Source organism: Lingula anatina, chromosome 1 (genome assembly GCF_051362555.1).
Source record: "Lingula anatina isolate TDL-2025a chromosome 1, LinAna3.0, whole genome shotgun sequence".
Taxonomy (NCBI): Eukaryota; Metazoa; Brachiopoda; class Lingulata; order Lingulida; family Lingulidae; genus Lingula; species Lingula anatina.
In genome coordinates this window covers 2,498,106-2,521,278 of record NC_141767.1, presented here as the reverse complement: position 1 = coordinate 2,521,278, position 23,173 = coordinate 2,498,106, and the positions used below count along the sequence as shown (strand labels likewise).

Here is a 23,173-nt window from a genome sequence, read left to right as displayed (position 1 = left end):
ACTTTTAAGACACAACTTTTGGGGAAAACTAGTTTTGTCCAGTTTTTTTTATATATTACTGATTTGCAGCCAAAGACAGCAAAGCTAAATAGTTTTGATACATATATATCAAGATATTCCAATTTTGTAGGCGATTTTGTCAAGATTCTTTGTGCAATTTGTGGCTCTGCTGCAGCGATCAGTCATAATTACATTTCCATAAATTCATAGCCATTTTGTAACTTGTCAGGGAAAGCAAAATGTATAATACTGATTATAGTGATAATCTCCATCAAAAATAAATAATTCAACCATATGATTGTTTCCCAAAGCTGTCTTTCGTGTATTCATACAAATAGTTAAAGCAAACACTGTCAAGGAAGATTCATGCCCTTTCAAGTGATATTACACATAATATAATTCATCTCTCTCTCTCCATAAAGCTGTCTGCAGGTGCTCTGGCAGTTTTAGACACTCAGGGGATTCTCCTACGTAATCCCAGTAGAGCAAGAGAAACTCGGTCTATGCTAAAATGCTATGTGACTTGTTAAAACTTTCAGGACAAAAATTGTGAAAATTCAGACAAAATACACTTCTATATAAGGTAATGACTTGATTATTTCAAAGGGAAAAATTGTAAATTTTACAGATACTGCACATATTTCTTTAAGTCATAATTTTTTTAAGCAGTCTTATCAACACTCCCTTGAGTCTGCAAGCTTTTCATTTTGCTACACAGAAATATATTTTTATTTTATATTTGATTCTAAAATTATATATCTGAAAGGTTTATAATCCTTCCCATTGAACAAACTCATCCAATGAATGATTCATTCATTCATCCAATGAATGAGCTCTTGTTGGACTTGTAGCACAGAAACCGTGAGATGGTGCTTTTTCATCTATATATTCATTTTCTTTTTGCCAAATTGACTTACATGTACTAAAGCTACTATTCCACACTAATTTTCTCAACTGACTCATATGTTAATTATGCATTTGTACTGACATGATAAAATGGAGCCATTCTTAGGAATTCTTTAAAACTGTATAACGATTTTATTGGAAGGGGAGATCAACATTCTAATAATCATCTAAGATCCCATTAAATACTATTTCTGAATATGATGGTTAAGCTTAACATTGTTAAATTTGTCTTTTTATGCTTTTCCAAAGGTGACCTCTGTAACCTTAAAAGGAATGCCAAGGTCAAGGTTGCCTAGTCATGATCTCATCTAAAAAGTCTAGCTGAGGACCAGCTTAATTAGTTGATTTTCTCTACCTGCAATCCAAAAATATGAAGTATCCATCTGTCTTTGAGGAAGTAAATGATAAAATGTGTTTCTAAATTTATTTGTCATAATGAGATAACATTAGTGCTTGGTCCTTCAGCAAAAGGGTGAAGTTTATACATAAATGTACTTCCAATATTGGTCCTCAGTGAAGGCTTACACCATCTCCTGTTGTACAGATGTACAGAAAAAGTTTCTTCCTCATGGACAGTACACATACTAGACAGTGGCAACAAAATGGGTGATGAATCTAAACACACAATTACTGTCCACAACTTTTTAAAAAATAAATCATTACGTATAGTAGTAATTTACTGGAATATCAACCAGCAATCTATGCTTACAACTTTCTCACCATTGTGTTAATTAGTATCCATTTGCCCACAAACTTCAAAGCAGATAAAAGCAGAAACAAAAATATTGTTCACCTTGGCCTTTTTACAAGAAGGGAGTATATAACGCTGGCTTCATTTGAATCCAGTGGAAATCACATGATCAACTCTGACCCTGACGGTAGATTCTTTAAACTGATAGTCGAGGATTGATCTAGCTGATGCCAGCAGTTTAGCAGGGTGTCCCCTGGGAAGATGAATTAAGAAGGTAAGATATAACTGTATGCAAGTTAGAGGTGATGGGAATAATTGTAAAACATCTATGGTAAAAATACAGAAAATAAATAGCTGGCCCCACAATTATTTAGGATTTTCATAAAAAAATTAGTTCTCATTCAGAATGCAATTTGTAAGCCTTTGAATTTTTGCAGATGATTAGACAAGCTTTTAATGAAAAATGATGTATTAATGTGGATCAAAAGTTGAGTAATTACCCAGCTTTTATCCAGATAAGCTTTTTAAAAGAGGAATCAATCAAACAATGTGTTATGATAAGATCAGGCATCCGACTTGAAGCAAGATATTGGATTTCTCCCCACAAAGCAAGAACTATCATTTCCGGCAAAATTTTGATATCCTGTGTGGACCATCTGCTGACCCGCAATCAAAGAAGAAATAAAACCAATGCTGTTCCAATAGTTCTGTTCTGATAGGGATAATATCTCCCACCATGGTGATACACGGCAAGACTCTTGTTTTATTCCTCCACAGTGCATGGAGTCTTAAAAAGTTCCACATAAAATAACAAGAACATGGAATATATTGTAGCTGCAGTAGGTTAAATGCTAAAAATCAGTGACAGGTTTTTTTTTACTAGACAGCCAACAGAACCATATACTCACTTGGACAAAAAGGCATTTAATTAATGTCATGATTAAGACAGTTGGAATACTTGAGGGGGTTTAAAGTGTAATTAAGGTCCCTGTTTAATCTTGCTGCCTCACGACAACATTCAGTACAAACTTCAATTTTTCAGTGTTTCACATTAAAAAGTGTACTAGTAGTTGTCAACCAGCTTATGTTCAGACATGTGCCTGCATGCACATGCATGTTCACGTGTGTGTATGCAAACATGCGCATATTAATTTAAAATAATTTCCATTGGGACTGTAACCCTGTATTAGTTGGTTACCACACTGTGGAGGTCTGTGCTAGCGAGGGTATATAGTTTCTATACACAATCAATGTTAAAACCACAAGACTTGTACAGCCAGCCAGGCAACCACTTCTATCTGTCTAATGTTCCCACATCTCAGTTATTAATTGCACATATTGTTCTGAAAGGCAGTTTGAACAGAAGTACTACAAAATGCCCCCAAACCAGAAAACAAGCCAAAAATATTGAATACAGCCATCCTGTACCGATAACAAAATTTACTCTCTGTGCGTCATCCAGTAATTTATGTGATGCAAAAAAGCACTGAGGACAGTATGTGTGCCCATCTCTCACAAAGAGCCAGAAGAAAACATCTTCTCCTTCACCATGATTGAGTAAAGAACATCACCTTAATTCATCTATCTAAAAAAAATTATCGCCGACTGACAAAAACATTTAATTTGACACATTCGCAACTTCCAAAATAGATCTACCTCCTGCCTTGATAACTGCACTGGGTATTGGGTTTATTGCACAATCGATGCCCTGAAGGGAAAATGCACTCAAGGCTGGTGAAGATTGAAGGTGAAGCTATCCAAAAAATGATGAAGCTTCCTGAGTGCAATGGTGCAGATGGTGCACCAGCTTGCTTATCAATGCTATACGTCCATGGTCTGCTATCTTTCTGGTTTTAGAGGTAAATTGCAACGAGACAGAATTACCAGGGTGTAATGGAACAGTCCTGTAACCCAGAGATGTCAAGATGTCTGGAGACGCAAATTAGACATATTACAGACATTATCAGTTTTAAAAAAAGTTTTAATGTGAACACAGACACAAGTGAGTCAGAGCAAAGTGCAGAATGCATTCAGATCCTCGCTAATGAATGTGCTCCTCAATAATTTCCTAATGCCTCACTCCTGCCCCTCAATACCCTCTAGCAAGGTAAATTAATGGCATAATAACTGCAATGTCTTCTTTATGTAAAGCTTTATTCCTCAATCTCTTTCTCTGTTACCAGTCTGCTGAGGGCATCAATGCAATGTTATTAACAATATGCATTATTCACTGTAGCAATCTCGATCAAGCCAAGATAGATGCCACTAGCTTACAGCTTCTCTCTCCGTCCCAGTGGACATCAAATGTTTGAATCGGTAGAAGGAATGACTTTTTTCATTTGAATTAAGTGCACAAATTCTTTGCTGGTAGACACTGAAATTCAAAGTTCTTCTTACAGGAATTTCAGAGAGGGAGAGTCACCTCCTCAATGTGTACCACCAGCCAGAGATGTGCTTAAAAATGAGCCAATATTACACCACTCATTTTCAGATAACTATGAATTAAGATGATTAAATGAAATCCAGGATTCTATCCATGTACCAGCTACAATAACTTCCTTAATCAGGGGTTACACAACTTACTGAAGATGTTTGGATACATCTGATTCATCATTCATAGATTTGTGTCTCATAAATGTATCTGGGATTTTCATCCCAAATCTAATTCTCCCCTGAGCACATTTCTCCCAATCAATTTGTGCTCGTCCTTTGATTCCCTGCACTTGAATTTGATGTTTTCGACAATTTCTAATTAAATGATAAAGTTTCAAATGTCTCGCCATAGTCTTCCTGACATCTTAGAAGGAAATATGGACATCAGGTACATGGACCTTTGTTTAAAGAGTTTTATCATTTTTTAAGGTTTGAATTGGGAAAGATAAGTAGTAAGTATGTAGACATAAAAGGATTACTTTGGGACAATTTTACACGTGGAGTGTGCAATTCATCACACTGTATGTGCTTTGTTCGTGTACAAGACTTAAACTGATCCTCATAACTAAGAAAATCAATTACAATTCTGTCACTTATCCAATTTGTTGCTTGCCCTTTCCATTATTGAATTATGCTAGAAGATGTTTGTGGCATTAAACATTAAACAGTTGATTTATTTCTAAAATGTTTGAAAACTGAATGGAAAGAATTTATGACATCACCTCATCATAACTGCACATAACATATAAAATTGGTATCATTTTCAGCTGGAGAAAATTAGCCATGAATCATTCAATCTTGATTGCTACAACCAAAAAATCTCATCTCTAGAGTTTTGAGAAAGCACTGATTTATTTGCGGTTGATAATCATTAAGATTGTTAAAAAAACAAGCAATTACACAAGGAATGTGATTAGAAAAATGGCAAAAGGATAAGGTCATCAAATTTGCTCCTGCAGGAATCAAAATTCTTGATTGCTGCCAGTTGTATTAAATCTTCCTCACTCAGTATTGATCGGACATTTTGGCGTGAAGGTTTTGCTAACAGTGTAGAGGGTTGGAGGTTGAGTATCATGCACTGAAGTCTGTGTTAATGGTAGGATACTCTGCACTGTATGTCAGGCTGGAAACTATTGGACAAAAGTGTATATCAACCCCGTGGACAACAGTTTCAGAGTTGGGTTCTTTTTCTGCAAAAAATAAAATAAAATAAATAAATAATAAAAAAATAACTAGATAAATAAATAAATAACTAAATAAAAAATAGGGTCTTATTTCTGAATTGACCAAACATGAGAGATTATACCTTTAGGCCTTCATACATGACCTTCACTATTAAAAATTGATTGCATTACATCATGCTCAGTTCACAGCAAATGGTAAATTAAGATTTGGTTACAACTGTTGATTGTATTTCAAAGTTTACTGTTTCAGCATCTTTTAGTAACCTCAACATACAGAACTCTGTTTGGAGGTTTTACACTTTTCAACATTTATCAACATTTCTACTAGCTGGAAAACTTTGCATTGGTCCCTCCAAAAAGATCAAGTGGTAGTGGCATATTTTACGATATCTTTTATTTGCAGAGGATCATTTTGATGAACCAGTTAACGGACATTGTCCCTTGATTTTCCCTAGAGGGGAATATAAAAAAAGACAAGTTCATTCATTTAGTAACAATTTTTATGAGACAACAGGAGCAGAAAGTGTCAGCATTGATTTTTTTGCAATAAAGCACTTTGGTGCATATATTCTTTCATGCATGTTACTTTCAATTTATCTTGTTTTTATTGACCGTAACTTACACTTTTTCAGCTTTGTTAGTTTTTCTTATGGTTCAATAACTTTTTCTGGGAAAAATTAGCTAAGTATTTTCTTACCTTTAAGCGTAACGTGATACATCCTTTTTTATTCCATCTGCTACGTGTGCATTGCAGAAGATTGACTGAACTTCTAGATGCATTTAAAGTCAATTTTTTACCACAAAACCCAACCAAATGCCACCGTTTAGTTTCAAATTGTATAATTTAGAGGAACACCAAAGGGCAGCATTTTATATTCCCAAAAATTGATATTTGAAAGGACATTTTTTGTTTCCTTTCTTTGCTATTTATGGCAGAGTGAGGGATTACTTTGGTTGATGACTTGGCATGTCGACTTCATTTTAGTCATATACCATAGGAAACTTGTAGATGTGGTTTATCTGTGTTACTTTAAGGAATCCAAGCTCCCTTTATTAGTAACTATAATACATGTACTAAGTATCTTGGACTACATGTAACTGCCAAGTAGTCAGATATTAAATTAGTACAATTAATGATGAATTGCATGCTTTTAATACCAAACTTTCTGCTTCCTCTTCTTAATTTGACAAGTTTTTATTTCTGACTGGTACCAACATTTTTGGGCAGCACCATGAACAAGTGCTTTCAATTTAAAATTTGCAAATGAAACCATTATTCCAACCAATTATTTGCAATTTTAAAATATTTTACACCAGTACCAAGGCAATAATTTGCAATTCCACTCACAACACATCAAGGAAGCAGCTATTCTTTTTTCTGATTACCTGCCACTGCTGTGGGGAATTTCATCAGTGGTAATTGTCGCTAAATTGTTCTTCTGGAGACTACTATCAGGATAATGCCACCATAGCATGTTCAACCTGAGCATTTTCACTTTTGATAGAGGCTTTTGATGGTAGGCTTTAAATTCATACTTAAATTCATACTTAATTGTAGCTTTTTTCTGAAAGGTATAACAATTTGGTCAGGTGAAAAGCTTCAAACTGCACAAAATATGTACTTTTTTCTGAAAGGTATGAGCATTTGTTGGTAGGTTTTAAATTCACTGTATGTACTTATTTTTTGAAAGGTAAATTTAAAGGCATTTGGTGAAAGGCTCCAATTTTGCACAGAAATGTACTTTTTTCTGACATTCTGCTTAGATTCTTTTTTTTTTTTAATATATATTCTGATTTTTTGATATCCTTTCTGTTATATTGGTATGTGCAGACAGACAATCATATTGCAATAATTTGAAATGCAGGCTTTTATAAAGTTGCCTTTTAAGGGGTTATAAAAAAAATTAAGGTTAAAAATATCTAATTTGTACAGTGGCATAATGAGGCAATATATTTAAGTCTATTTTCCTAAGGAACAGAGAAGCAATGGGATAATAAAGTAAAATGCACAAATAATGCAAACAATCAATAAAACACAGCCTTTTATCTTCCAAAATTCCTTCTCATAAAATACAACATTCAATGAAGATTAAAAAGCCATTAAAACTCGCTTCACAAAAGGTCATTTTTCCATTTAAATACCTCTCAATGACCCCATGCTATAGGAAAATAGGGTGTTTGATCAACCTATCATTTTAATGAATCACACATAAATCACCCATAGTCTTGTTCCTTGAATATCACTAATATCCTGCTAATGCCGCAGCAAGCTGGGGACCAATTCATCAAGATGTTTAGCTTGATTTCATAAAACTGTAAGGACTATAGCCAGCTGAAGTACATCATACGCCCACAATATTTTAATGAAGTATTTCAGTACAAAAGTTACTGTTCGCCAGAGGCTGGTGTGGATACAGGATTTATTGGGTAGCGCTGGACATGCCACAGCGTGTGGTAAGTGGCAGAAGTTCTCACATCCTTTGATGAACCTAGTCTACCTGGCGTGTCGTGATTGATTGTTACGTGCACTGAGTGGTGTTTTACACTGAACCAGTGATACTTGGGAATTATTTTATCAAGTTGCTGTTGAGGGCAGGCACTCTTGGTAGTTATAAGGTAAGCTTTGGTAATTCCTGAAAGTGTTACCCAATTGAGGGGTTGCTTGTATAGCTGAGGAAAGTAACTCTTCAAAAGAAAGATATTGGAGCTTTTCTTCCCTATGTACTTTTCACAACACTGTTCATTTAATTTATAAGGGCCTATATACACAAAAAATCTTAATGTTATCCCTTGAGTTTATTGTCTTCAGTTAATTAAAGGCAAAGTGCTGAATTTGCTACTCAACAAATTTAAGGAAGATAATCTAAGAAGAAGTAAACTGAAGAAAATCTGCAAGTCATAGACATTTTAACATTATACATTATTCAAAACCAGCCAGTCAAATAAATCATATTTGAAGGCATGGAAAAACTGCATAATTGGAGGAACCAAATTTACACGGTAAAGTTAGTGATAAACAAATAGTAAAATTGGAGTGGGCATATCTGACCAGAGCAGAAGTCAAAATAATTTGTGAAATTAACATTTTGAAAAGAGGGACAAAATTCTGTATACTGCAAAGTGTGCAAAGTTTGTACATACTAGTACATGTGTTTCCTGGGTTTACAGTGAGCTGTAGGTTATAGATTTTCAATAATACCTTTAAAATCAGTGTGTTTTATGGATTTCAATAAATTGATGCTGAAAGCCGCCTCCCCCCCCCCCCCCCTCCAATCCAATGGCCATTATCATGAAGGAAAAATTAGAAACAATACACCACCATCTTCTCCAGTTTTAGAACCTGACGGTCAAAACCAGGAAATTGCATTTCAAAATGTCATTTTAGCTTCATTTCAATCTAACAACAGGGTTTCATTACTGCGTTCTTTGCAATTAACAATTGCAATTTTCTTTGCAATCTTCAAGAGATCTCCCTTATCCAGATAATTTTACAATTAATAGTCTTTCCTCTCTGATATGAGGGGAGGATATTCTTTTTGGATGACGACCTGACACTCATCTCCAGTACAAATCCCATCTTTTTATACAGAGTTCTCATGAAAAACTTGCAAATAATAGTAGAGAAATAAAAAATGTACCGACAGTTGAGTGTGATGATTGATCATGAGCAGTGCTTCTAAGGGATGTGAACAGGAGGAATTGTACCAAACATAGACAAGAACGAGCAATGTTTAAGCTATTAGTCTAATTGCACTTGTGTAAAAGAGTTCATTGCTGTTTGTACTTCTGACAGGAGATCATGGCCAATGATATATATAGACCCATGACCTGAGAGAGAGAGAGAGAGAGAGAGAGAGAGACCAACTTTGAAAATCTCTGCATGATGATTGAGGTCAAGTCTATTCTCCATCATTAATGAATGCAGCTGTGATAACAATTCTGGCTAACCAACAAGTATTCAAAATCACATAACTCAATACTATAAATTCCATTTAGAACATCCTAGAATAAATGCATATATTTTATATGGCATATTTAATAAATGCATGATGATTCTAAGCTGTGGCCTCTGTGTTAAAGTTTAACAACCATACACTTATACCAAACAGGTTTAGAGCACCACGTTTTAACACTTAAAAATATACTGTAATCTGATTCAAAACTTTAAAAATATCTAATATAAATCAATAGATATTAAATTATATACAAGTAATTTGTAATCAATTTCTAAATTACTTGAGTAAAAAAAACAACAAGTAATAACAATAAATTTTATAATAAGAATGGCATTTAGAACCACACAGGAAATCATTATAATTAGAAAATAGAAGGTAGATTCTGGATAACCAGGAAACAATCAGAATATCAGGGGACAAATCAAGGCAATCTTAGGTTAACAAGGGGCGTTGGAGGCAATTAAGGGTCTTTCTAATTAAAGTACATGTGGATAACCCCCTCCTGAGAGTTTCCTGGAGTCTGTGCTCCAATTAATAGTCCAGGAAAAGCTGTCAACTGAGCACTTAGGATCTCTCTGATCTTGACACCTTGGTGACTGCGACAGCCATAGAGGGAATAGGGAACATGCAGATAACCCATGCCTTAGGGGACAGATAGAAATTAATAAATGATTTGTTAAACTAAAGATGGATCATCCCCCCTATTAATGATATCAGTCTACTCTGAAGGTGAATGGCATTTCTTGGAAAATTTTGTCAAGTTCAGGTGTAGGCGTAGGAGGCCTGATACTTTTAAGGGTAATAATTACATCATTCATAATTCATCAAAGTAAATGCCTTCTTCACACTACTGATATTAATGAAAAAGTCAAAGATCAGGATAGTTAATCAGCCTTTACTAATATAAACTATGAAGGGCTCATTACCATTGACACCATCAGTCTCTGTAGATCAACCCAACTCTGAGGGGACTCTTGCTGAATGCAATCAGTTTAACAGACTAACACACCTCCTTTTGTTTTTAACATACTCGTTTTTCCGTATTCTAGTCAACGCCAGAAAGAGGCGTGTTTCAATGGGAATGAGCACTTAATGACCAAAAGCTTCACAATCAAAGTGGGTGGCACAACAGGCCAAACACTGAAAAGGGTTACAGAATTTGTCATTTGGCTATTCAAGAGGCAATTGAATACGGGTTCCATTATTTATTTCAATGCCCAACATATAAAAAAGAGCAAGAGAGCTTTCATAGAAAAAAATTGAATCCCAAAACAGGAACATGATGCATGATCACCACAAAGAAAATTATGCAAAAAAAAAAAAAAAAAAAAAATTAATGGTGTTATGTTGAAGAGTTGCATTTGCTATGTGTTTGAAATAACCAATAGTTTATTTTGTCAATAGCTATAGAAAATTCACTGATATTTACTGGCCAGTATTCTGTCTGCTGACAGTCAGACATCATCAGGGAAATGAGGATTGTGATAGGCAATAATCACCTGTCGCCTTTAGGTGTGCTGTCTAGTCAAATGCCCCGACTTTCACTGTAAAGCTCTTAAAGCTATTAGCATCAAGCTGCATGGAGCAAAACTCAATAGAAATGATGGGACTGAGTTCCCCAACCTCTATCTTCCACTCCTTAGGGAGGGGGGAATACAGAGGAGGGGGGAACCTGACTAGACAGAACACCTTAGGGGCGACAGGTGAAAATACCTATCACAATCCTCATTTCCCTGATGATGTCTGGCTGTCAGTAGACGGAATATTGGCTGGTAAATATCAGTGAGTTTTCTATAGCTATTGACAAAAGTAACTCTGTTGGTTAAACTGTGTTAGCAATGGAAAGAAAATTTAATTTCCTGAATATATATATATATCATACACAACTTCAAACTTCATCAAAGACAGTTCTACCATCATCTCCAGTGCCTTCTATGATGTATAATTCACAAACACAAGTCATGCAATTTCAGATAAAAAAAAGAATGCCAACTTTTGTAAAAGTAATTTGATAATGTTTATTTTCTGGCAAGATTTTCAAAACAATTCTTAAATTTCAGTAAACTCCAAGTAAAAAAAGACAATTTGGCAGTTTTGGGAAAATTACTAGTAATAGCTGTAATGTGTCAGGAACAGCTGTCAGACATAGCTATAAGATAGGCAAATAAGACAGTATACAGTGTCTGTATATGTAGAGACTAAAACGTATACTTTCAGATATTGAAATAGGCTATATGAGAAAAAAATAGGAGGATTTCAGAGAATACTAATCCTATAAACTGCCTGCAATAGGACAACATTTTGAATTACTATGAGTCCACTGGCATCCATTCTAAAAATATTATTACATCATTTCTTTGTCTGGATAAATAACAGCTGCAGATTTTTTTCAAGTGTAAAAAGAAGAAAAAACTAAATGTGATTATTATTCCTCCCCACCCACTCAGCAGCTTTGTCAAAGGAGAAATGGGAAAACATGAATAAAATACATTTTCTATAGAAACACCATAGAGCAGGTGGTTCTAACTTCTACTGTTAACCAGTGCAGGAACTGCTGAAAGTTATTCAGCCAGAAGTGAGGTGAAAAGTTGCCAAGGAATACTGGACTGCTTGCAGCCAAAAAATTCTTCTAGATCAGTTAGTTCCAATAGAGAGACAATGACATTAGTATTTACAGAGTTAAGGGGGGAAATCAGCAGTGAAAGAGTAAAAGTAAAATACCATTCACACTGTTCAAGCAACCAGCACTAGCACACCACTAAACAAGGCACAATAATGCTAAATACAAAAAAAAAACAAAAAAAAAAAAAAAAAAAAAAAACAACTAAATAAAATCAAGACACAAAATTGATTTTCATGAGGCCCAAACAAAAAAGTTCTCCAGATCATGAATGACAATTAACCAACAACAGTCACAATTCCCTGAAATTCAGTGAGACACTGAGCCAATGTTCAGAGTGGCAGTTCATTCAAGTGTATGGGTCATGAGATGGAGTAATGCTGAGCTGGTAACATGTATATAATACATGCATTTCTGCAATTGCAACCCTGAGATTGAAGTTTTCCAATGAATGCATTTGTCTTTGAATATATATGTAGTAAAGATAGAGAGAAAAAAAGAAAAATAAAATAAACAAAATAGAAAAAAAAGTCTTAAAATTATTAAAGGAGTTAATAAAAGGTTTTTAAAAGTTTGGACCAATTTGTTAATAAAATTACCACAATTTAACACAAGTAATTAATATACAGAAATTTAGAATATTATATTAAGAGGAGAGGACAGCTGGGCAGTAAGTAAACAAGGAAAGATACAGAAGTCAGATAATGACCAGAAGGCAGTAGGCACCTGTGGTAACCCGGGTCTAGCAGGTTATCATGGAGATATATCTCCTCAAGTAATGATGTGGTACAAACAGTGCGGACATGCTCAACTGACTCAGTTGTTGTAACACTGGACTTATTATGGCACGGGAAACTTCCATACATTTTTGATAACAATTGGACAGTGTTTCAGAAAATGGGGAATTTATGGAAAACTTATAATCCCAGCTGTACAGAATTTAATAGAGGAGACAAGGTAATCAGTCTGTAAAGTAATGAACATTTTTTTCTTTACAGTGCAAATTAAGTCAGCGTTACATTTCTGGTGTGGAGCAGCGCTGTCCAAAACAGTAGCTGTACCTTGTTAGCTGTAAATAACAGCAGACTCTCTGTGAACTAGACTTTTATTAAATTTAATCTGGTACTACCAGCTGGGCAGCCAAGCAACATCAAGTTTAGCGGTAAAGGAATCTGTCAGCGTAATATCTTGATGTCATCCCTTGAAAAAGCCAGCTGATGGCCTGGGTCGGTACACTGGAGATTGTCTCCTGATATCCCAAGTACGTTTGACTTGGTCACCCAAAATTCAAAACAATCACAGATGTGCACAAATATTAATAGCAGGATCAAGGAATATGACTTATTGATGTCCCATGCCTTTATTCAACAATTTCAAAGGGGTTCTAAAAATTTCCTGAAAAGTTAATTGACCCAACCTGAGAAATGGCAAATCTAATAATTTTTGTTCAGAGTGAATCCTTTCTAGCCACAAGGGCAGTTTTTATTATTCCCCTCTCCACTCTTTATAAAACCGTGTGCATGATCCTTTAATTAACGAGTTTTCGGACAGGTTGCCCAGTTTCCAGGACTGCCCAATTGATTTTGGCCAGCAATGTTCTTTGACGCATTCATTCTTGGTAGGTGAATGAAAATAATTGAATTATGGCGGGGACGTCAAGATAATATGTCCATTCTACGTCATTGCATCTTATTATGCTGGAATATTCAAATTACCATCCAAGTGAGTTACCATAACTGAATAACTGGTGGCTTTTATAGTCAGGGCTGATGTTTGAAATATGAAAACAAGACGGATCATATATCTTTGAATAATGTAGGAGAGAAAAAAAGAAGGCATTAAGAAATACTATCTGCACAACATTGCTTGATTAATTGACATGTAACTATCTGTGTCAAAATGACAAAATTAATGATGTTAATCTACACTAATGTCTTCACATGAGCACAGAATCTTTAATCTTACCAGACACTAATACAGTTAATGGCTTGCATGTCCATTTTTTCTGAGGCTATTCAGTCCTTACATATTATGATTAATATGCAATTATATCCAGCGATTTTCCAAGCAATTCTACTTCCTCAATTTGGGGTCTCAATTACAGATCAAATTATCAAACATATTTTTTAAATTGTTTGATGTTTTATGCAGAATTCCAGGTTCTGTGATCAGTTATCACTTTTGCTTGTGTTTTTCCTTTCCTCTTTTTTTTTTTTTTTTTTGTTTTAGTATTTGCGTGAGGTTATGCATGTGTCAGCTTTTGCATTAAACGAGCCTAATTTCATAACTGGTAAGGACAAAATGATCTGTCATGTAATAACACGTCGGATGCACTTGAAAACACAATAATCAGTCCATGATTTATCACTGCTGATCATTATTAAATTTCATATTCTGACAATATATGTTCATGTATTTGGTTTATTACGCATAATTCTAACATCCTGTTTTAATCAAGTTCATTACAGGTATTATATCCTGACTATGATCTCTGTGAATGATATTATCTATACATCATGTACTGGCACTCATTATATGCCTTCCCAAGTACCAGTAACTTATGATGTTGCTTTATGTATATTTTACAAAAAAGACATAAACAAAAACTTCAAATGATTGATACCGTGGAACATATACTCTCTCTCTCTCTCTCTCTCTCTCTCTCTCTCTCACACACACACACACACACACACACACACACACAAAAAGAGAGAGAGAGAGAGAGAGAATTAAGAGACCCAATGTCATTTGTAGTTCTCCCTTGACATCTTGACACACATCACAGGACACAATCTTTCGCACGTTTTTTAAATCAGATTCCCAGAATCAAAATACTACAAGGAAATAATACAAACCCCCACCTCCCTGGACAACCTGATCCTGATAATGGTCCAATCACCTGCTGTAATAACAATCCCTGAAGATGTCCCTGGCTGCTTAATTTGATACTAGAGTGAAATCACAGAAACAAAAACATGTAGAACATGTTTACATGTCTCGGGTTTAAATTAATGGCAATATGTTTTTCTGCAGTCTGCTATCGAGAACAGAGTTATGACTTAGGGTTGTAAAAAAAAAAAAAAAGGAAGAAATGGTTCAGTGGTCTTACAACCAGGGGTCTAGGCAAAACGAGAGGGGGGGAGGAATCAGATTTTTCATTTAAATTGGCAAAAATCGCTTCTGAGAACAAGAGAAATAAAGGTTTATCCTGCTTTTTATATGGTTATTAATAGGTGAAAAAATTGATTGCACACCACAAGCTATGATCACTTTACATTTGAATTCATAAATGGCCTCAGCTGTAAAAACAAGTTAGAAACAATGCAGAATTTGTCACTGCAAATGGTCCCCAAGTGGTGTGCGATTGTGCAGCTTTTTCAATTTAAAACAAATTACTGTAGGAGATAACGCAACAAACAAGTGCGGCAGACTTAGTCTATGATAAATATGATGATAAGTAGCCTTGCTTCTGGTCTGGCAAGTATGTGGAATGATGCCATTAGACATTCTGTCTATCATAAAAATATGTAACAAATATAATCTGCATGAGCTGGGGTTGGTGTGCAAGTGATCAATCAAGCAAAAAAATAATAGCTTGGATAATGTTTAAAACTATTATGTTACTTGGCTAAAAACTATGAGAGTATAATGAAGTTAGTAGATTTAGAGCTTTTCCCAGCACCTGATAAAGAATAAATTGTCTACAGGGTGAAAATAACATGCACAGTTAAGCTTTCAGAAATCCCACTAGGTTTCCCACAAGTTCAGTATACCAGAAGGTTTCCAAAATGAAGACAAACTTTCATGAGTGGGAGAAAAAAAAATTATTTTAGGTGAAATAACACCCAACTGAGTGGCCACAATAAAAGTACAAGAAACCTAGTGCTAACAGTTTCAATCACGTTTTTGTGCAACTCTTTTTTTTTTTTACCTGCAACCATATCACGATAGCTACTATAACACCTTTCATCAAGATGTGGTAAAATAGTGGTCAAAAACACTATGATGCAGCTGATGGATAACCGACTTTTTGATATATTGCCCAGCACCACCCCTCTCCCACCTGATAAATTAATAAATAGAATACATTTGCAATCAAATTATGGTGGTAATAAGTGTACAATATGTAGGTGTGACAGCTGTGTAGTCATCCACAGGTGATATGGGACTTAACTTGCTGCTGTTGAGCCACTGGTAGCAACAGGCAATAGTCTTCTAACCAGCTGCCAGAAGTTTAACTTTACTGTGTCAAATTAAAGGGAATTCAGTGCAGTTATCACTTCTTAATCTTTTACACTATCCTTTTAAAGTTTTTATTGCAGCAAATTGTATGTCACTATGTGAAATAAATACAGTAGAATTATCTACATGTATATAACAAAACACTCACAGCAATACCCAAGATGACATTTAAAAAAATTAACTTGATGCATCCAAGGACAGCTGACTTAGCTTGGTATAGGACCTGAGGACCATAATTCATCATACAATTTATTGCTTATTAGAACCTAGTATCTCAAAGCAAAAAAAGATGGAATTTCATCTCAAATTGTCTACGAAAATTAATCTCGCCAAATTATTGATCTTCTGAGACAGCAGTCTTTGAACACTTCGTATTTCCATGTCTAATCCCAAAGCTGTATAAATTTGTAGTAATTTTGGTTTTGTTGCTCTTGTAGTAAATTTATCAGATGGGGATCAATAAGTGACAATGTTTTTGCAAGTTACTGAAAAGGCAATCAACAATATTTTTAGAATGCACGCTAAAGTGAAATGAAAATCAGCCGTCTTCCCACCCTTCTATTTTTATGTCCGCCATATATCCAGGCACATGGTAACATTATATACGCAATTTGATTAAATTAAGAAGTGAGGCAAGGCTTTATGGTCTCCTATTCCCTGGGAAATCTTGTGATATGGTCAATTATTACTCCGCTAGGATAAGGAGACTTCACAAAATACAGCTTTCCACTAATAAAATATTAGTATTATTCAAAGTTAAGCTTTGTCCTGGCCCGATATAAGTTCTATGCTATTACCGCTGAGGGAGGTGAACTTAGTGTAGATACGTGGGATTATCATGGTTTAATGTTCAAAGTGAAAGAAAACAAATTCCACACCCAGCACCAGCCTGTGTTCGGCCGAGTTCATTTCAATTCCTGGAATGTGATTAAACATAGTGCTTAAAGAGAAATTAATTAATTCCTCTTTTTTTCTTACAGTAAATATCATATCTGTTTCACAGTAATTGCCAATATCAATGGGATTTTATACCAGAAATCACACTGCAAAGTTCACCAGTACAGACATGGGTCACATAAAACCAATACTTGCAGGATTTAATCTATCATTGATCTGCTGGTGAAAAAAACAGGCTAGAAAACAGTTTTTTATCATTTCTTCAAGGGAATATATGACCAGCCAATTACAGCAAGGAGTTATAACTCCTTGATTACAGTGACTATCAACCCACACTTCTCTTTCAAAAAGTATTCTAAATTGAAGGAAGTTGGATTTAATTTCAACAAAGGGCAAAGTCATAATGATCCAGGCATTTTGCAATCTAAAACAAGGAGTCTCACAAGTGACCCTTTATTGTTTATGCATTGTTGAATACTAAATGCATTTTGCCTTAGAACCTGTTAGAACCATGAGTAGGAACATCAAACTCCACTCATCACTACATTTAATACTTCACTTCATCCCTTGGAAGACAGGAACACAAAAACCTACAGATGTCAGCTTCCTTGTGTTTGATGTTTTTTGAATTACCACGAAGTCCCTGTTTTTTTACCTCCCACACAGCCGGAGTACATGACTGACTTCCTGCCTCTGCCACCTGAAGTCGAAGAACCACATGTCTAGATTTATCTACCTATGAAAATGACAGCATACTTCACATAGAAATGCTTTTAACAGCTTTTAAAATAGCCAAAGATCAAACTTAAAAAAAATTAGGTTTCATAAATATTCGTTTTCCACATTAAATAAAGGCTTTTGAAAACTGCAAAGAAAATATCAACTGCATATGGAAATATACATCGTAGCATCAAAAATATTGTTTTTTTTTGCTCTTATTTTCTTTTTTTTTTCACTAACCATCCTGTTCAATAGATCAAGTGAACTGTCTGATCTTACCTCCTACGTAAAAGTACTTCTAAAACTGATTTCACATATTCATTCTAGTTCAAAACAGAAAGAAAAAACTTAAAACAAAAAATGAAGGCAAAAACAACTTTGATAAACACATTTTTGTCTCTTTTGACACATATTGAGCAACAATTAATCAGAATAATTACCAAAATATCTCATACCTTAAAAAGTATTAGACAACAGAAGTTGGGATCAAATGGTAAAAAGAAAAGACTGGGGTAAAATTTGTAGCTCAGAGATAAAATACTTGTAACCTCTGACATGTTACTTTTTTTAATGAAAACATTTTTTTTCTAATTTGGAAAAAAGGAAACAATGCTTCATTTAGCTCGAGACCTGATGGTCAAATCAGTCCACAAGATCAAAAAGTAGAAAATTTCACCAGCCTAACTGTAAAATTCCGCAGAGCCAGCAAGACACAGGCTACTTCTAACATGGTGTCGACATCACAATCCCACTCCTTTTACCAGTTTTCTTTCTGCTGATGGGTTTACATCACTGCTAAACCCCTGTCGTCAATAGGGTTACATGTACTTATGATAACTTTTTCGATAAAGTGCTTGTTTACGTCTTTAATACAAAAATGGAACATGACAATTTAACATGCAAGACAGTATTCTTAATCAAGCATAAATGTAAAACACAGAAAATAAATTTGATCTGGTAAGCAGTAACTGAATTACTAGCATATTCCAGTTGAATACTCTGCTGCACCATTTTCTGGCATGTTTCCCAGAAGTTGTGACAGGTTAAACCTCGCGTTACAAGAGCTTGTACGATTACTTAACAGACAGCCTGCAGATGTACACTAACTGGAAAGTTCCATGGGTAACAAGTTTTGTTAATTTAGATGGGTAACAAGTTTTGTTAATTTAGAAGCAAAAGTGGTTTTTTTTTTGTGCTGCAAAGTTCTCCATCATAAAGAGAGTTCAGATGCATCTTCTATAATTTTTTTCCAAAGGCCTAACTTCTCCTTTAATATGTATATTCCTTTTAAATGCAGTCTTCATAAATGTTTTCTCTTTGGCATTTTGAAAAATTTCCCTTCAGTCCAAATGATATTTCCTGTCACCTCTCTCCACTATACAGCATCTTTTCATCTGGATAGTATTTCATCATTATGACATTTATATTTTAGACGTATTTTCTATTTTTTTCAAAAAAGTGGTTTAATTTGATGAAATGATGGCATAAAATAGTTGGCGACAAAACTTTATTTCAATGCAAAAAAAAAAAAAAAAAAAAAACACTCACTTGCCCTTAAATATTGAAAACAGGGTCGTACTTAAATTATATAACCTTAATCAATCACAAAACTTGTTTTTAACAAAAAAATCAACTCTTTCCCTTTAAAAAAACATTCTCTGGTGATTGCGAGTTAAAGGCATAATAACTCTTTGTATGATACCTATATTTCACAATAAAAACCTTGTGAATAACTCATAGAAATATAATATATTCTGTTTTACCACAAAAACAGCAGTTATAGCTTTTATTCTGATATTTGAACTTGTCTTTAGACCACGTAACCTCCATTGATGTCTATACTTTGTTAAAATCTCTTAAGAGATTTTAACAAAAAACCAAACTTTTTAGAAAAAAACCAGGGACTAACTTTGAATGTAAAAATGGATTCATTAACCATTGGTAAGCATGGGAAAATTGTTGTTTACTCCAGGAAAATTCATTTTTTGGCCGAAACAAAGAGTTATTATTGCTTTAAGTATCTCCAAAATGCCAAACTAAAACAATTTTGTTCCTTTACCGTTGTGTATATATACTAATAGTGCGTTAATTGCTTTTCAGGATAGATTTCTCTGAATGGTAGACTCCAGAGTTTTCACCAGGGCATTTGCCTTAAAATAAGGACGGGATCAGTAGGAGTGGAGTAAAATGTCAAAACAGGTCTGAACAAAGAGAAGTATCTGACAGCCACCTGTACTCACACGCTACAAGCAAAACCAGATCGCACATCCACAATGATGGATGTATCTGAGAACTGCAGCCAGGGTCATGATCATGGCAATAATATGGGGATACCTCAACTGGACTTGTACAACTACATCATGAATGTGTATGTGACAGGTATACTCTGTGTATTTGGAGTCATAGGAAATATTCTGTCACTAATAATACTTTTACAGGACAAGAAAAAGTCGATAACATTCTACCTTCTGCGAGCAGTTGCTGTGGCAGACACTTGCCTTCTAATTACAACACTTTTTGTATACGTTTTGCCAGCCGTGTATCCTTACACAGGAGAGCTGAAGTTTTTCAGTTGGAATATGCCATATCTACAGGCATGGGTGTGGCCTTTTGCCATGATGGCCCATACTGGAGCAGTATGGACAGTTGTTACCGTGACCTTTGACCGCTACATTGCAGTCTGCATACCATACCGAGCAAAGTTTCTACGAACAATTGAACGAGGACGTGCAGGGATTGGTCTTGTGACGGCCTTTTCTGTCCTGTACAACCTGCCCAGGTTCTTTGATGTCCAGGTGAAGGAGATATATGATTTCTGTGAAAATGTGACTAGAGTATATTTTGACTTGAATCTCTATGCATACAGTGGCTACAGGATAGGCTATGTCATAGTATCTTATTTCGCCATCAACATCATATGTCCAATCAGTATTCTCACCTACCTGAACATCCGCCTTATAATGGCTTTGAGAAGAGGGCAAAGGAGAAGGGCCAGCATTGGCCGGGCCAGCATGTCGGCCAAAAAGGATGACCATAACGTCACCCTCCTACTTATCGTAATTGTCATTGCTTTTATTCTCTGTCAACTACCATCTGTTGTGACGCAGGCCATGTACGCCTGGCAAGAACAACTAGGGACTAAAATGCTCATGTTTCAGAGATTTTACGTTCCATTTAGTAATGCCATGGTTATTTTGAACTCGTCCATTAATTTTCTTATATACTGTGTATTTGGGAGGAGTTTCCGCCGCATGATGCAGAGGGTGTTATGCTGGAAATGTTACCCGGAGAGCCTAGAGGAGAGCAGTGGAGAGCACACGACTCATCCAAGTCAGCCCAAGTTTGCTGCAAGAGTTCGTAAAGTAAGACTGCTGCTGCTGGCAGTGAAGAAAGATAACAATAACGTTCAGAATGAAGAACTGAGGGAAATATTCCCCAAGGCCCCAGCTTCTGTAACTCATGATACAACAAGTAGCACGGCTACAACTTCAACAACTTGTCACAGCAGCTCCTCAAAATCTCAGTGCTAAACACGCGCTATAAGTATAGTCTAATATATATATATAAAGATATATTATGATATTAAAAATAAATGTTTTATCACAGACAAAAAAAAAAGCTTCAATGATTGTGATAAGAATTAAGAAGATATTCTAGGGAGATACTACCTCGGCATGGTATGTGTTAAATGAACCATTTGAGCAGTTTTAATTCAAGAAAAAAATTCCAGTACAGTTGCTTTGTGAATTTGTAAAAATAAATATATCTGTGCAGTATATTGCAATTGAGCAAAAGGAAAATTTTAATAATAATTATAAATGTTATGAATATCTTGCAGATGGATAATTTCTTTGACGTCAGCAACATACCCATTAAAAATAAGAAAAACTCAAATATAAGTGTTGAACTTGAAACAATACTGTTTAAAAAAAAAATGATTTTCTAAGAAAATGCAGATTGAAGATTTTCTCACATTAAAGCATCCCATTTTTCTAACATAATAACAGAAAATACTCTAAAAACTCATAATATCTAAATGCTGTTAAGAATATCTATAACCCCTTGGCCCTTGCACTTGGCATGCATTGTTGAGGTTACAGTAGCATGTAGTCCCAATTGATTTGATCTGATCAATCTAAATCATTAAATACATCAAACATCCTCCCTTCGATGAATAACGGAACATAATGGGTTGAAAATTATAAAGGCAGGGGCTGTAGGGTTCAACAATGCAGCTGCATACAAACTATGTCATGTCCTGAATTTGCGATCTACCACATATGGTAATGACTGGATCTTTGGAATGGGGAAAAAATATCAATCTTCCAAATCCATAATTTCGGAATCATTTAAAATTATATTCTGTATAGCATTTTTGTGCTTTTACTTTATAAAAGAGATATAGCTCGAACTATAGGGTAGCCTCCTTTCAAATTTTGTTGCTACCGTTCAATAGAAATGTTCTCATTTATAGAATTTATGATGAAAAAAAAAACAATATCTGCAAAATTCACAATTTTCCCATTTTCCCCACTGATAAGATGAAGTCATTATTGTCCAGTTGTTTTAGAGGACACTCCTCACTATCTGCCTGTCTCAGCCTTGGCCTGTATCTGGACATAGAAGTAGAGAACTCAAAGTGGTGCATGGCATAACCCATCCTCATCAAATTTATTGCACATCTCGTTAATAACTTCCCCCGCCATTCTAGGACATGGGATAATTGTTCATTAAGTATATGTTTATCTGTAAGTTAATGTTTTTCCACTGTGTGAACCTCAGACTCAATGCCAAAATATACCATTACGTCCTAATTATCAGAACAAATTATTCCTAATTAATTGGTAATGCCAGACATATTGTGCTATGTGTTTCTAGTAGCCAAACATCAAAAATACTAAAATATTAAATATGTGGAGTCAGTTCGAGTCTATGAATAAACATAGCACAATCCAAAGAAAAAAAAATTATTAATTGATATTTGGGGGCGCCACAAATCCTACGTACTAAAAATAAGGATTCTAAATGCATGGGATCATTAACAAACATAACAGATAGACTAAGTGGGTTGATAGCCTTGGTTGGGGGTCTGGGAGCCCCATAAGGCAGAAAACCACCAAGAAAAAAAATCAGATTTCCAAATTAAATTAGAAAAAAATCCATGTCTGCACTTAAGCGCAGACAAGATTCCATCCAAAGGAATCTATACAGAATATTATGGTGGCAGCACCTATCACACCATGGTTTCCTTCAGATATCAAAGGCACCTTCAGAACTTTTCTAACTTGATCAGCACATCTATAGTCCCGACTGATGTGACCGTAGGGACCGATTCTTCGACTTGAGACTTCAAAATCTGAGCCAGGATAGAGATCTGTATGTGATGCAGACTTCTAGCTGCGATAGTATATTACTTCTTTAAATTGAACTATGTAGTTCTGAAAGCATTTAAAAAATTTATAAGCTCATTTTTCACATTTCGAGTATTCAGAGGCCAATAGCATGAATGTGAGATAGTATTAAG

At 35.0% G+C, this 23,173-nt stretch overlaps 1 protein-coding gene and 1 long non-coding RNA gene across 18 annotated transcripts in view; one reads left to right on the top strand and one right to left on the bottom strand.

Moving 5' to 3' along the window:
- The window catches only part of LOC106176457 (uncharacterized), a 46,743-nt gene that overhangs the window by 12,645 nt on the left and 10,925 nt on the right, over nucleotides 1-23,173 (bottom strand). For 2 of the 15 annotated variants that reach the window (XR_015332033.1, XR_015332039.1), the window contains exon 1: nucleotides 14,646-15,693. The exons of 11 other annotated variants lie outside the window; for them this stretch is intronic. This is a non-coding gene — a long non-coding RNA (uncharacterized LOC106176457). Of the gene's footprint in view, nucleotides 1-1,699; nucleotides 1,851-14,645; nucleotides 15,694-17,523; nucleotides 17,630-17,928; nucleotides 17,973-18,334; nucleotides 18,910-23,173 lie in introns of those variants that run through there. 2 more of the 15 variants (XR_015332032.1, XR_015332034.1) reach the window with 2 other exon arrangements.
- On the top strand, nucleotides 1,762-21,425 carry LOC106176456 (FMRFamide receptor). 3 transcript variants are annotated; one of them, XM_013558847.3, is made up of 2 exons: nucleotides 1,762-1,871; nucleotides 19,750-21,425. In XM_013558847.3, the coding sequence occupies exon 2, from the start codon at nucleotides 19,923-19,925 to the stop codon at nucleotides 21,177-21,179; it is 1,257 nt and encodes a 418-aa protein (XP_013414301.1). In that variant the 5' UTR covers nucleotides 1,762-1,871; nucleotides 19,750-19,922; the 3' UTR covers nucleotides 21,180-21,425. The 3 variants fall into 3 exon arrangements, with proteins under 3 accessions (XP_013414301.1, XP_013414302.1, XP_013414304.1); XM_013558848.2 differs by lacking the exon at nucleotides 1,762-1,871 and adding an exon at nucleotides 7,499-7,830; XM_013558850.2 differs by lacking the exon at nucleotides 1,762-1,871 and adding an exon at nucleotides 12,322-12,747.